The sequence below is a fragment of the Diceros bicornis genome, chromosome 20 (genome assembly GCF_020826845.1).
Source record: "Diceros bicornis minor isolate mBicDic1 chromosome 20, mDicBic1.mat.cur, whole genome shotgun sequence".
In the NCBI taxonomy this organism is placed as follows: domain Eukaryota; kingdom Metazoa; phylum Chordata; class Mammalia; order Perissodactyla; family Rhinocerotidae; genus Diceros; species Diceros bicornis.
This window is the reverse complement of record NC_080759.1, coordinates 28,758,473-28,773,711: the sequence shown is the minus strand read 5'-3', so window position 1 is coordinate 28,773,711 and position 15,239 is coordinate 28,758,473. Positions and strand designations below refer to the sequence as shown.

Here is a 15,239-nt window from a genome sequence, read left to right as displayed (position 1 = left end):
ACTGAAAAGATTTACAGAAATCTGATTTAGACTGTTCAAAATGGTAGCGTTGAAGAGCTATTAAGAGGCAAAAGAATACAGATGATTAAGTAGTATATTCAAGATTTGATCATAATCTAATTAAACTTAAATATCAAAATTTACAAATCTGAATGAGTATTGAACTTGAAGGGAATGTTGCCATTGTTTAAAGCATTTTCAATCTTCTCTTTTGAAATTACCTTTGGAACCATTCGATGGACCACCCAAGAAAATGTGTTAGTTATCTTGCCATCCCCCTGACATAGTATCTTAACATTTTTTTAAAATTATTTATTTATTTATTTATTTATTTATTTCCCCCAAAGCCCCAATTGATAGTTGTATGTCATAGTTGCACATTCTTCTAGTTGCTGTATGTGGGACGCGGCCTCAGCATGGCCGGAGAAGTGGTGCATCAGTGGGAACCCGGGATCCGAACCCGGGCCGCCAGCAGTGGAGCGCATGCACTTAACCGCTAAGCCACGAGGCCGGCCCAGTATCTTAACTTTTTTTAATAAATTATATTGAAAATCTTTTTAATCTGTCATTCCTTTTCAATTGCTTATTCTGATTATAGGTTTATGCTTATTAATAGCCAATTTCTAAAAGTGTCTGCCTACTCCTCCTTTTCCTCCTCCTCCCCACTCTTCCCCCCACTTCATAACAGTGTAGGGACTTGGGCAGAGGTACTTGATGAGCAAATGAATCAGGTAAGTGGTCAAGATGATTATAGCTTGAAACGTATAATTTCACACATAAATAGCATGGTAATTGGTAGCATAACACCCCCGTCCCTCCATGCTTAAAATATGGTGGGACTTCTTTGTCACAGATTTTACTGGTAGTCAATTAGAATAACTTTATTTAGTCAAGTAATTTTTAGTGGAGATTGAACGTTTTCCATAAGTACATTACCACTGTCACAGCGGAATTTATTCTTGCAGTCAACCTCTTCAATTTTGCAGAGCTTAGATGGAATGCATGGTTGAAAGGTCGTCAGGGGCTCGGTACATGGTTGTCCTCCAAACTGACTGGGCTGCAAGATGGATCTAGCCTTAAACTGAAAGGAAAGGAGAGAAAGGTGAGTAACTCTAAGGCAGGGTCAAAGCCAAAATGTATCTAAGAAAACTGGGCTTCTCAATCACAGTAGTGATTTTTCCTAAGTGGTATTTCCTAAATCAAGTAACGATTTTTCCAATTCCATTATTGTGTGTGCTAAGGGAAGCTGTCACTTCTCTGGGCCTCCGTTTTCCAAACTGTAAAATGAGGAAGTGGAGCAAAAGGATTTCTATGACTTCTAACTCTGAAATCATATGAAAATAAATAAAATCAAAATTAAATGCAGAAATATTTGCTGAGAGTCTCCCTAGTGCGGTAAATTCTTCCAAATAATGACAATAGCCCTTCTATATCTCAAAGACAGTGTGAAGTGATAAATGTGAAAGGATGTGGGGGTTCTTTTGCATAAGGAAGTCACCATGGAAACCAAGGTTGACACATTCTCCACGCTTTAAAACGATGAGTAGTAAAACAGTCAGGGAATGATAGAAATATGATGGGATTAAAAAGCACTGACTTTGAAGTCAGAAGAATCCAAGTTCAAAATGTAGCTCCTCTTAGTGGTATGTTCTTGGGCAAATTACTTAGTCCCTAATGCGCTATAACATCCTCATTTGTAAAATGGGTAGAAAAACACAATGTGATGCGAAGTTTGAATAAGGTGATGTATGTAAAGGGCCTAGAGCAGTTTCCCTCAGAGAGTGAGTGCTCCACAGATGAGTTTCTTTTTCTTCCCTGATGTGTGAATGCTCAGCCCCCACCCTGACTGAGGTTCACGTGGGACAATGCCCTTACAGGGAGGAGCAGGAGGTGGGTAAATATTGCAGCTGTGAACAGTAAACAAATTGAAGGACTTTCACATGACAAGAGGGAAATTAGAGGAAGGGCAAGGAGTCAAGCTTTTGATTAACGTCCCTCATTTCTGTCTGATTTTAAACCTTGGACTGAAATCTCCATTTTCTAGCACTTGCTTTTGCTTTCTGAGCTCTCAGAGAGCACAGGCAGTGGAATTCAGAGCTGGGCAGGTGCAATACCAACAATGGGGGCAGAATTTCCTTTCATTGGTCATAGGACAGTAAAACATGTAAAACGTTTTACCCCCTCCATCCAACTCCCCAAAATTGCTAAATGGAATTTTCTCTCAATGGAATCTGGGACAATTTATTTTCAAAAGTTGAAGAAATGCAGCATTTCTGTGATTATTGAGACTGTCAGGGAACCTGAGCCATTTTATGTTGATTCAGATTTCCTGACTATGCCCATGTGTCACCTACCTGTTTTTCAACACAAGGATCACAGTCTGACCATGGCCCATAATCTCCCAGGAGGCAGTTGATGGGACAAGTTTGCCAGTTACATTCTCTGGTCTCCTCCTTGGTGCAAAGCTGGTCACAAAAGTTCTCCAGATAGTACTGATTTTCTACTATTTGTCTGTAACAGTGAGGAAAAAACTGCTTAGAATGAGTGTCTTCACTGTGGCGCCAGCCCCCTAAGAAAAATATCGTTGAGCATTAACTACAGGGAATAAAAGGAAAGAAGGTTTTTGTGGAAAATCAGGCAGGTTGGCATATGTGCAGTTCTTACCACTTATTGGAACCAGGTACATAATTTGTGGGGCCCAGTGCAAAATGAAAATGGAGGGCCTCTTGTTCAAAAATTATTAAGAATTTCAAGACAGTGATGGCAGAGCATTAAGCTGAGCATGGAGCCCTTCTAAGTGTGGGGTCCTGAGCTACTGCACGGGTCACACATCCATGAAGCTGGCCCTGATGGAATTCCTGGAAGGTACTGGATGGGAAAGAAAAGAAAGAAGAAAGTTCTTGCAAATTGCTTAAAAGATGTTAACACAATGTGATAAGTACAATGATTGAGATAGAGTCAGAGTGCTTTGGGGCCAAAGATTCAAAGAGAAAATGACATGAGAGATACATATTGAAAAATTTATATGAATTCTCCAGGCAACAAAGGGACGGTCATGTGGAGGGAACAGCATATGCAAAGATTGGAGGTGGAGTAGCGTGACATGTCCGTGCAGGAGCTTGTGGGATGGGCCTGAGAAGTGCATGGTTGAGAGGGATGGGATATATTGTTGTACTTTATTTGGTGTGCAGTAGAGAGCTACTGAGGGCCTCTTGAGTAGAGGAGTATTATAAACAAATCTGTTTTTACATACTTAGTGGATGGTTTATTGGGCAAGTCAATTGGTGATTTTAATGAGACTCACACTACGTATGCAAAAATAATTTTCTAAAACAGATTTCTAAAAAGTGTTATAATAGTTAAAACACTTTAAATATATGCCTTCTCCCCCAAGTCATGTGAGCATCTCCATGGACCATAAACATCTAGCAGATTTAAAGAAACCGATTTAAAGAAATTGTGGGGGACGAGTAGTCTGAATTGGTGAAAAGACTGAATTATTAAATGTTATCAAGTAAACACAGTTTTCTCGCCTTCTTGTACATGCCAACAATCAAGCTAATAGCTGGCAGTGCTGCTCAATTGAGGTCCTGTTAGACTCAGTTTAATGAGTAGAAAATTCTCTATAATTAACTCACTAACTGCAGGCAAGCAGAGTTATATGCTGATTGAAAAAAGCTTGAGTGGTGATTCTAAGTCAGTCAAATAGTCAACTGAAAATATTGCACAGATTCTTAATTAAATTTTTTGGAAACTCCTCGGTTTTATGGAGAGAACAAAAGTAGACTTCATTTTAACCTCATGTGGAAAAGACCTCAAATTCCATCCAAATTCACGAGTTCTTACTTTGAGATGTACTGTTTTTTCCCATTGCTTAGTGCTGTACTTTTGATATCGCTAACTCTGTCCTCCAGGTTACCCAGGGCACAAAGAAAAGCTACAGACCTCACACCCACCTCCGTCTGCTCTGGGTTCCAGAATTGCAGGTTTTTGAGCAGCTAGACCACTGAGTCCACAGGTAATGGTCGCAGAAACAGGCTTGGCTCTTGTCAATCAGAGTGCCCAGCAGGATGAAATACAGGATGGAGCGTCTGGCCATGCCTTGAGAGCCTCCAGGCCCTGCCAAGAAATGATATAATACATATCAAACACTTGTTGGGGGTAACACTTTGCAAGTCATTCTCAGTTACAAACAAATATGATCTTAGAAAACGTCTGCATCTCCCTGCCTTCCTTAAGGCAAGTTAACACCTATAAATTCACATGCTCATGAGTACAAATCCCATTTCTAAAGATTTTTAGGGTGGATATTCCCATAGTTACAAGCCCTAGTACTACTACTAGTAAGTTAGTGATAGACTATAAGACAAAATATGTAGTACATATTTGCATGCTATTTCATTCCAAAATGGAAATTCTTATACTTTTCAAAACAAGTGCTCATTTTCTGTGGGTAGTACCCTCAAGTACCTCTTAATTTCTCATACATTTCTGGGACTGGGGAAAGAATTTAGACCATTCCTCTGGAAGCTCTATTTAGTTTCCTGGCATCCTGGAAACTTGCTAAAGAAAGAGGTCACTGTCCAACTGTCTCTACATAAAAAGTCCTAGAAATTAGAGCTGGAATGGATCTTTGAAACTTCCAGGTTAAACTCCCTCATTTTATGGATGATGAAACTGAGGCTTACAGAGGTGCAATAATATTGAGGCTACATGACAAGTAAGAGCCCAAGACTCCTCATTCTTGGATAAGGTGCATTGCTTCATTGAATTTCTAATAACACCGATAACTGTGTTACTGGTGCCTCTGGATGCCTGGAGCTCCACCACCCAGGCCACAAGAGGGTTTATCCTGACGTGGCTGAATGCCAGAGGAAACTGACCAATAGTTCCCGACTGTGCTGTGGGGCCTGGAGGATCTGTGAATTATTGAAAGGAATTTGCAAAACCATCTCTGCCTCGGAATATTGTTATTTTCATCTTTATATCTCTAACAAAATATGCAACATGACTAAATATATATAGAAAATGCTGCTATAATTAATATATATATATTTTATTTAAAGAAGTAAAATGCCATTCATCTAATTTCTCTATGTCATTCTCTATAAAATAGAAATAATACTTTTACCTTCTTCATAAGGTTTTTGTTAGGATTCGGTAAGAAAATTCATGTAAAGTGCTTAGAATAGTCCTTGGCGTAAAATTGTTCCTTAATAAATATTAGCTTTTCAAATTCGTCGTAACACTTAAAAGTGTTACAAATTTAATTGTAGCTGTGGGACAAACATTTTTGAAAATTAGGGGCTCTTCAAATTATAGCAAGCATCACGTGAAGATACAAAATATGTTTTGATGTTAAATAAGACTATTCATATTCAAAATGATTTAGAAATATGTCTTCAGTGGCTTTTCATCTTACAAATAAGGTAGGATCTCTGACCATCTTATTTGAAATTGCAGTTGCCACCAGTGTTTCCTATCTCCCTTCACTGCTTTATTTTTCTCTATGTATCCCCACCTAATACATAAGTTTAAATAAATATCTCCTCTCTCCATTCTCCTTCTTCACCAGAATGTAAACACCATGGTGGTTAATCTTTTTTGTCTGTTTTATTCATTTCAGCATTTAAAAGAATGAGAGCAAAGCATAGTATATAATGAATTAATATTGTTGAATTGATTGAGTCTAGGAAACAGTTTAGGAACGGGTTTTAATGAAACCTGAATAATGTAATTTGAGTCCATAACTACAGCCACTTCTATAATACTATTCTTAAAATTTCTGTCAGATTAAGGATATTTCCTAGACTTTTTAGAAATGAACTCATCTGTTCAATTGTCATCCATGATTTTAGCAAGAGTGGTAGTTTGTATTGTAATTGGTTTATCGCTACTTTGTTGTGATAGTTGATTGAAGTAAAAAACTAGACCTCTTGAGATTCAGAATTTTTTTTTTTTTTGGTGAGGAAGATCAGCCCTGAGCTAACATCCATGCCAATCTTCCTCCTTTTGCTGAGGAAGACCAGCCCTGAACTAACATCTATTGCCAATCCTCCTCCCGTTTTCCCCTTTTCACTCCAAAGCCCCAGTAGATAGTTGTATGTCATAGTTGCACATTCCTCTAGTTGCTGTATATGGGATGCCGCCTCAGCATGGCCGGACAAGCAGTACGTCGGGTGGGCACCCAGGATCTGAACCCAGGCCACCAGCAGCGGAGCCCATGCACTTAACCGCTATGCCATGGGGCTGGCCCCGATTCAGATCTATTTTTAAAACACTTATAATTTATTTAGTCAGTCCACTTCTTATTTATTTGATAACATTTATCATATTCTAAAGAAATGTATGAAGAAAATTAAGATGGTTTATAATATAACCAACCAGAAAACTTCTACTGACATTCAAAAAATACAAATAATATATGCCTATATTTGAAAATTTTACACAGAACAGAAAGAAAAATAAAAGGCCTGAGTTCTCTTCTACCTGTAACCAGAGCCTCTCTCCACACATAGTCACTATTTTCTCTTTTTATAGGTAAGCAACGGAGGAAAAATTCTTCCATACATCACCTTACACCTATACATGTATGCATGTGCTTTAAATACATACACAAAAAAGAGGACATATGATGTATACTACTCTGTACTTCGCTTTTTTCACTTCATAATATACATTGAAGATCTTTCCATACTAATAGATGCATATCTACTTTTTTTTTGTGAGGAAGGTCAGCCCTGAGCTAACATCCATGCTAATCCTCCTCTTTCTGCTGAGGAAGACCAGCTCTGAGTTAACATCTATTGCCAATCCTCCTCCTTTTTTCCCCCAAAGCCCCAGTAGGTAGTTGTATGTCATAGTTGCACCTCCTTCTAGTTGCTGTATGTGGGACGCGGCCTCAGCATGGCCAGAGAAGCGGTGCGTTGGTGCGCGCCCGGGATCCAAACACGGGCGGCCAGTAGCAGAGCGCCTGCACCCAACCGCCAAGCCAGGGGGCCGGCCCCTACTTTATTGTTTTTAACGGCTGCATAATTTTATACCATATGGATGTATTATATTAGATTTAACCATTAGCCTATTTGTAGACATTTAGTATACACACACACCACAATAAACATCTTTGTGTTATGTCTTAGCATACTTTTGTAGTATATTTATGGGACCAATGATGTATTCCTAGCAATAGAATGGCTCAGTCAAATGATATGATATTTAAAATATTGATAGATATTGCCAAATTGCCCTACTGAAATATGGCTTCCTCAAATGTCTCAGAGGGTGAGTTTCTAATTATATTTTAATGTGGTCATTTTATGTTTCTTAGTTGTGATGAAAGGATACTTTAGTTACAAAAAATGGGATTCATCATTTTATAAATCTTCACTCAAGCCAAGAGTTTGAGATCAGATATATGAATTGTTTCTCCAATATGCTTAGAAATTAGTATATTTATTCTTAATAGATCAGTAAGCTTTTTGAACTCTCCTATAAGCTCAGAGAAAAATGCTGGAACAAAAGTGACCCAATCCAATCAAGAAAATGTGGTATATATATATATACAATGGAATACTACTCAGCCATAAAAAAGACAAAATCGTCCCATTCGCAACAACATGGATGGGCCTGGAGCGTATTATGTTAAGTGAAGTAAGCCAGAAGGAGAAAGACAAACACTGTATGATCTCACTCATATGTGGAATATAAACCAACGCATGGACAGAGAAAACTGTATTGTGGTTACCAGGGGCAATGGGGGTGTGGGGTGGGCACAAGGGGTGAAGGGAGTCATATATATGGTGATGGACAAACAAAAATGTACAACCCAAAATTTCACAATGTTAAAAACTATTAAAACATCAATAAAAAAAAAAGTGACCCAATCCATTGACATATGGCTGAATATGTCCTTCAGTTTAAAATGGAATCAACACAAATTTGAGTATCCATTGTGTGCTGCTAGGCATTGAGTGAGATACAAAGAAATAGAATCCATTATCACTGTCTGTAGAGGGTGGACAGAAACTGAAGATGCTTCTCATGCTTTTCTTCCAAGCTTTTTTATTCCACTCATACATAAGCTGCTACAGCTCTCGGCTCTTTCAATCATGAACACGAGACGCTCTTTTAAAGGTCGCTGAGCTTGTCTGCTGATTTTAGGTCACTGGTGAGTAACTTACCTTTCCTGCTTTTCCTCAACAGCACGGAACCACAGGACATTGAGACAAGAGTGTCCAGACAGAATTTAAGCTGCGATCAGACAGAATAGTGTGAGCCCTAATCATCAGACACAAGCTCGGGATTGGGTGGTTTTTCACTCACTTTGGGGCCCTTGGGAGCTGAGACTCCTAAACAAGGTGAAGTTTTCCTATTAACACCTAGACAGACCACCACCCCATCCCCTCTACCCCTAAACTGAGATCTTCTTATACACAAACCACTTCAACAAAGAAACCTACCAAGAGGCTTTGTTGTTGTTGCTTATTTGTTTTTTCTTATTAGATTTTGAAGAGATAGCTATCTTCTAGAATAATTCCTTGAACTCTAGACAAAATAGATTCTTAAAGTATTTCGTGGAATCAGCATGTAAATGATTGGGAGAAGTTGAATTATAAGAGATTACTAGTTCTCAGTTCTCAGCAGACACTATCTGTTTTAACTTCCAAAAGCTTGAAAAGTCTATGTGGCTTTACTCCAATTATCAACAAAAACTTCCAGAACAGAATTCTTGTAAAATATTCTGATGTTTTCTTTGGCTATAAACTGTTCTGAGGCAATTTGGAAAATGCTATAAATTAAGATGATAATGTCAAAGCTTCTTATTTGAGGAGATGCTAATAAAAGCTAATTAGTAGCTTCTCCTTTTATAGCATTTATTGTTATGAGGAAAAATTGTTTTATGTTAAAAGGATAATTTTCACTCAACTAAAGATAATTATTTCTCTAATTTTTTTATTTCCATGGCCCAGCGTATAATATCAAATGGTTCATTATTTATTAATTTCCAACATCTCTAGGCATTTTGGAGATATCTAAAATCACATGTGGGCATTTTACCAATTACTATACAATTTTCATATACACATGGAACAAAAGAATGTTCAGTGAATAGAGGAAGAGTTAGGAAAAATCTTCCACTGCAGTGCCATGGTAGGAGAACAGCAATTCTGCAGCTTTTTCATAATTACCATCCCCTCTTGAACTCTAAAAATCAGTGATCCCATTGAAGACGGCTTTGTGAGCATTTAGAGAACTCGAGCGTAGAGTGAAGTCCATCTTGTTCTGACCTGTCACCTTCTGATGTACTTGACTCACATGAAAGATCTATCCATAAAGCAGTTCAGCACATCTTACCTGACAGGTTCAGAGGATGCGCTAGTGTGCCCCCAGCTGCAGGTTCTTCCTTTTCATTTCCTTGTAAATATCTTGAATATCTTATTTCTTATTGTTTTCTTCTGTGCATGCCCCAGAGGCTCAAGAAATGATATTTACCATTGTTAGGGCTGGCTGGGGAGCCCAGGCACATGACTGGCCTTTTGGCTAAAGGTTATGTTTGCTTTACTTTTAACTGCAGTTTAGCTCATAGGAAAACTTAACAGAGTAGCTCTCTGGAAGGACATTTCTTTAAGAAACATGAACCTTTGGTTCTTTTGAGATTTAAGCAGAGTAGTTATTTTTTATTTTAAAAGAAAGACCAAGAAATGGCTATAATCTGAGTTATGTATTTTCATGCATGAAAGAGTAAGTTTGTTGGAAACACGATCTACAGTTCTGAAATATTAAGATTACAAATGAAATCATTATGCCACCCACCTTTAAACAGAGTTTTTGGTGTCCAGGGAGGTAATCTACAAATGGCTGCAGAAACAATAGGTACTCACAACGAAAAGAGTTTATATGATAATCCAAACAAGCTTTCTTTCCCTATTGCTAGCTAACACAAGATCATGCCATCGTATCCCAGAGACCTAACACCACCTGGAGTGTTGTCAAAATAAACATTCTGTGGAAACTCTGGACTTTGCAAATGATTCTTTAATCAGCAGTAATCCTGAAACTCTAAGAGTAAGACTTTACACAGAGGCCTGAATTTTCAATGATGTTCTCATTTAAGGGATATTGTAGTAGGTATCGCTATTGCAGAGAAAAGAAATCTCTGACTCTATTTTAAAAAACACTTTAGCATAAATTGCTTAAAATTGCCTTCCACTTTAGGAATGTGATCATTTAATTAAAATCTGTACAGATTTTTATTTTTTTCTGATTCTAGAATATTTATGGAGGAAGATTTAGAAAATACGGAAAAGTGTGAAAAGGAAAATTAAAATCGTTTTTCATAACCAGACAGAACTGCTATTAACATTTGGAGCAAGTACTTCCAGTCATATAATATGTATGTGTATGTGTCTCTCTGTGTAAGTACACGTGAACATACATATTTACATAATTTTTTAAGTGACATCACGCATTTTTTTTTTCTTTTTTTTTTTTGGTGAGGAATATTGGGCCCTGAGCTAACATCTCTTGCCAATCTTCCTCTTTTTACTTGAGGAAGATTATCCCTGAGCTAATATCTGTGCCAGTCTTCCTCTGTTTTGTAATGTGGGATGCTGCCTCAGAATGGCTTGATGAGCAGTGTAAGGTCTGCACCTGGGATCTGAACCCATGAACCCCAGGCCACCAAAGCGGAGCCCGTGAACCTAAACCACTATGCCACAGGGCCAGCCCCTCACACATTTTTTAAAAAGATTTAAATGCACAGAACTGATCACATTCCATAGTTTATAGAACCATATTATCATTGGTCTGTGCAAGATCTTTTTACCTTGTTTCACTATTTCACTCCAAGACCTTGTTTCATTTCTTTTCCCAGATTAGTTACATGTGTTAATGTATTTGATGTTTGTCCTTACATATGATTATTTAGATATATGTGTATCCTTCAAAAATACAAAGTCTCATTTTCCATGTGTATTTTTGTAATTTACACAAATTGTATTTTGCTAGAAGTTTTATTTGATTTCTTACTTTCTTCATTTAACATTATGCTTCTGAGCCTTATTCAGTGTAAATCTGCAGGAGCATAGACATTCGGTGCTATCAACCACGTTTTACTTACCCTTACTTACTTACTCTTAGTGTGCACTTTTGTTGCTTTCAACTCCCTGCAGCTGTAAACACAATGTACTCTTTCCTTGTGAACCCGTGAGAAAATTCCTAAAGACTTCCAGGTTGCTTTTAGAAAAACTATACACGTTTACACTCTCACCAGCAGCCTATGAGGGCTTCTCACTAGCGAGTGCTTACTAGCATTTGTTGTTAGCCAATCTACTGATGTTACGTCTGATGTATGTAAAGTGGTATCTCGTGGTTGTCTAAGGAGCATGACTGATCAGTAGTGAACTTTAGCATCTCTGTATTCTCGCCAGACACTGTGATTTCCTATCTGTGAAATAGAAATTCATATTTTCTGTTTATTTTTCTATTGTGCTTCTTTACTGACTTTTGTTGCCCGATTTTCAGGTGTGCCCCATACATTCTAGATGTTAATGCCTTGTAAGTTTTGGATTTTGCATATCTCTTCTCTCAGTCTATCATCTATGTGTTAGTTAGACGTCTTTGATTGAACAGAGAATCTTAATTGTAATGTAATCCAATTCGTACATTTTCCCCCAATAGTTTTTGCTTTGGATAGTTTTTCTTTTGCTTAAGAAATCACTTTGTTTAAAAAATCTGAAGTCACAGATACATTCCTAAATTTTCTTCAGTTAGTATTATAGTTTCATATTTCATAGGGAGTTCTTTAATCCTCTGCATTTACACTGTATTTTTATAAATGGTGTGAGGTGGAATAAAGTAAATGAAACAAAAACCAAAAAACAAAAACCAAAAAACTTATCATTTAATAGATGCATAAAAGCATTTAGTAAAACTCAACACTTATTCATGATAAAAAACTTTCATCAAATTAGGAACAGAAAATAACTTTCATAATCTGACAAAGAGTATCTACAAAAAACTTGTAGCTAATATCAGGAAAATATTGAACCTTTTCTTCCTAAGATCAGAAAAGAGATAAGGATGCCTGTCATCACCACTTTTATTCAGCACTGTACTGGAATTCCTATCAGTGCCATAAGGAAAGAAAAGAAATAAAAGATATAACATTGAAAAGAAAGTAAAGAAAATGGTATTACTTGTCGACAACATGATTGTGTATGTAGAAAGCCCAAAATAATCTACAGACACATATCAGAATTAATAATTGAATTTAGTAAAATTGCTGGATACACGTTTATTATAGAAAAAAATGTTTCTATATACCAGCAAAACCAAATAGAATATTTAATCTGGAAAGATTTAAAGTAGCAAGGGTCAAGCAGGTTCTTTATTTCTAATGACAATTATGCTTCTATGGAAGGTTCACAATATAGCTTGAGATTGGCTAGTATAGATATCATGCTAAGGTGAAGCAGAATGAAACAGTGCAACAGAAAAAATAGAGGGGTCAGCCTGGTGGTGTAGTGGTTGGGTTCACATGCTCCACTTTCGCAGCCCCGGATTTGCAGTTTCGGATCCCAGGTGTGGACCTACACACTGCTCATCAAGCCACGCTGTGGAGGCATCCCACATACAAAATAGAGGAAGAATGGCACAGATCTTCCTCAAGCAAAAAGAGGGAGATTAGCAACAGATGTTAGCTCAGGGCCAATCTTCCTCACCAAAAAAAAAAAAAAAGAACTAAATGGATTGAGAATGTGGAGACCTATATGTTACTCTTGATTCTGCAACAACTGTGTAATCTTCAGCAAGTCACTTTACTTCAGTGAAACTGTTTCCTCGTTGGTAAAATAACTGCCTTTCACACTTTTCTCAAAACAGTAGAAAACTTCTTTTCAAAATATTAATTATGTTCTCAATATGGAAAACAACTAAAAAAAATTTCTCAGACAACTTAAATTTTCACCATGTGGTGGGGAATGATTATCTCAGCAAGTCTAAAGATTCTTTGAAGCACAGCTGGGAAACCACTACTCCAAGGTAACATGCTTTAACACGTGTGGTAGTTACTTGCCCACGACCAGAGTAAGTCAGTATCTGATTTACAATCTGTTTTCTTTCTCCTATACTGTACTGAGAGTTTAGAGACTGGAATTTCACGTGAAGCAGGAAAGCAGAGTGGTGTGCTGCAGACCAGTGTTGAAGACCCTTTGGGGCTGGTGTAGCAGTTTCACCCTTGAGTATCTGAGAAGATAAACAGGAGAGAAAATACTTGGTGACTGGACAAGAAAATATTTCCTTTAAGTATGTTCACTTCTTTTTCTAGTTAGTTATTTGAGGCTGTAAAATTAAATACATTTTTCCTAAGGTCATGGTGCTTGGAGCTAAGAGCAAATGCTAGAAGACATAACCTAGAGAGATGAAAGTCAGAAGCCAATAGAATGAGCCTACGTAGGGTTGTTAAGCAATGCGGGCTCTGAGGAGGACAGAGTGAGAAGGTTGTGTGCCATGGCACGGGAAAAACACAGATAGAGAGAGTTGAGTGTGGTATGGAGGAATTCTGAGATAGAGTACAAACAAATGTCTGTGATCCAAATACTAGAACTAACTGGGCATCAACTGAGAATCTAGCATCTTTTCAGTGATGTATTTGAGTTCCCCATCCTGGTCTTCATGAATGGTTAAATGACATATCCCACTCAGGGTCCTTTTCTAGAGCAGGGAGTGACAAACTACAGCCAGTGAGGCAAATCTAGCCTGATGCCTATTTTGTAAATAAAGTTTTATTAGAATCAAGTCACACAATTAGTCATTGGCTGTGGCTGCTTTCGCACTACAACAGTAGAGTTGAGTAGTTGCAACAGAGATTGTGTAGCCTGCAGAGCCTAAAATATTAACTATCTGGTCCTTTACAGAAAAAGTTTTCTGAGCGCTGCAACCCAGGGGGAGAGATGTCTGGTCTGATTGATACAACCACAGTGTCCAGTTGGTTTTGGGGAGTAGAAGTAGTGTTACAAGGGACTGATGAATGGGTGATTGTTCCAGAGCTAGGAATTGAATGTTCCTGTGCAATTATGTTTAGGTCAACCTCTGTGCAAGAATATGAGCGCTCTCTAAACAATATTTGGATGTGTGCTGCTGAGAAACAAAGCATACTATGAAGTTCGCCAGCTGAACCATTTAAGCAACCACAGGCTTTCTAAAGTGTTGGCTGGTGACATGGAATACTATTTCACACAAAATGCTCCATATTTTCATAATGTAGAAAGTTGCTAGTGAGCTTAAATGTGGACTGACCAGTAGAAAAGGCCTTTAATTGTAAAGGAACAGAAGAGTGTAAGAGGAAGTTAGAGCCAGGATGTGAAAAGCTAAGATGGAGCAATTATCATTTTTCCAGAAGGAGAATACATGTTCTGTTAAAAATCTTTATTCCCTTCCTAATGATGATAGATTCACAGCCAAATGGTATTTTCAGCCAAGAAAATAACTCCAAACATAAGATAATGAACAGTGGAGGCTGCTGACTATCTAAAGGCTTTTTCATATGCTAAGTATTCACATGCCAACTTATCATTACAGCAAAAATACTATAATTTCTCATTAGAGCCAAGGCTAATGACCCCGTTCTATTTCACAAACCTTTTAGAGTGTACTTTGTCAGTCAGTGTAAGAGTAGATAAAGTGAAATTGCAAACTGAATTATTTCACTTGGAGAATCATAGATTAAAACTCTCAAAAGGAGGAAACAGAAGTTTGCTTTGGACCTCAGGCTATCATGTTCTTTTTCTCTTTTCCTTTGTTACTAAGATTATTAGAAGGATAGTCTAAATTGACTACATTTAATCTATTACCATCTACTTCTCATTAACTTCACTCTTTGCACTCTGGGTTATAAATACTACCAACCTACATGAACTATTCTCTGAATGACCACTAGTAATCTCCTAATTGCCAAACTGAGTGACCACTTCTCAATCCACTATTGGCTTCCTGCACATGGTCCAATGCACGTTTTTCATAGGAAATTCCTCTCTTTCCTCCCTCTGTGATTCTCTTCCTACTCCCATCTGGAATTCTATCCTCAGCCTCTTACCCTTCATCAGATAGTTTGTCTGCTTGCCTGGCTTTATTCATCACCTTTGTGTTGATTGCTTCCTAGACCACCAATCTCTGTATTCTAATGTCCACTACTAGTATCCAAATAGAACACCATATCACAGTGCCAGCATCGTCTCTCC

General features: G+C 37.7%; 1 protein-coding gene across 1 annotated transcript in view; it reads right to left on the bottom strand.

Moving 5' to 3' along the window:
• The window catches only part of C6 (complement C6), a 53,356-nt gene extending 49,243 nt beyond the window's left edge, over positions 1-4,113 (bottom strand). Inside the window, exons 1-3 of the mRNA XM_058563482.1 lie at positions 3,957-4,113; positions 2,355-2,511; positions 937-1,081 (exon numbers count right to left, since the gene is read on the bottom strand). Coding sequence (XP_058419465.1) covers positions 937-1,081; positions 2,355-2,511; positions 3,957-4,099 — 445 coding nt within the window. The 5' untranslated portion in view covers positions 4,100-4,113. The remainder of the gene's footprint in view (positions 1-936; positions 1,082-2,354; positions 2,512-3,956) is intronic.
• Between the last annotated feature and the right edge of the window lie 11,126 nt (positions 4,114-15,239).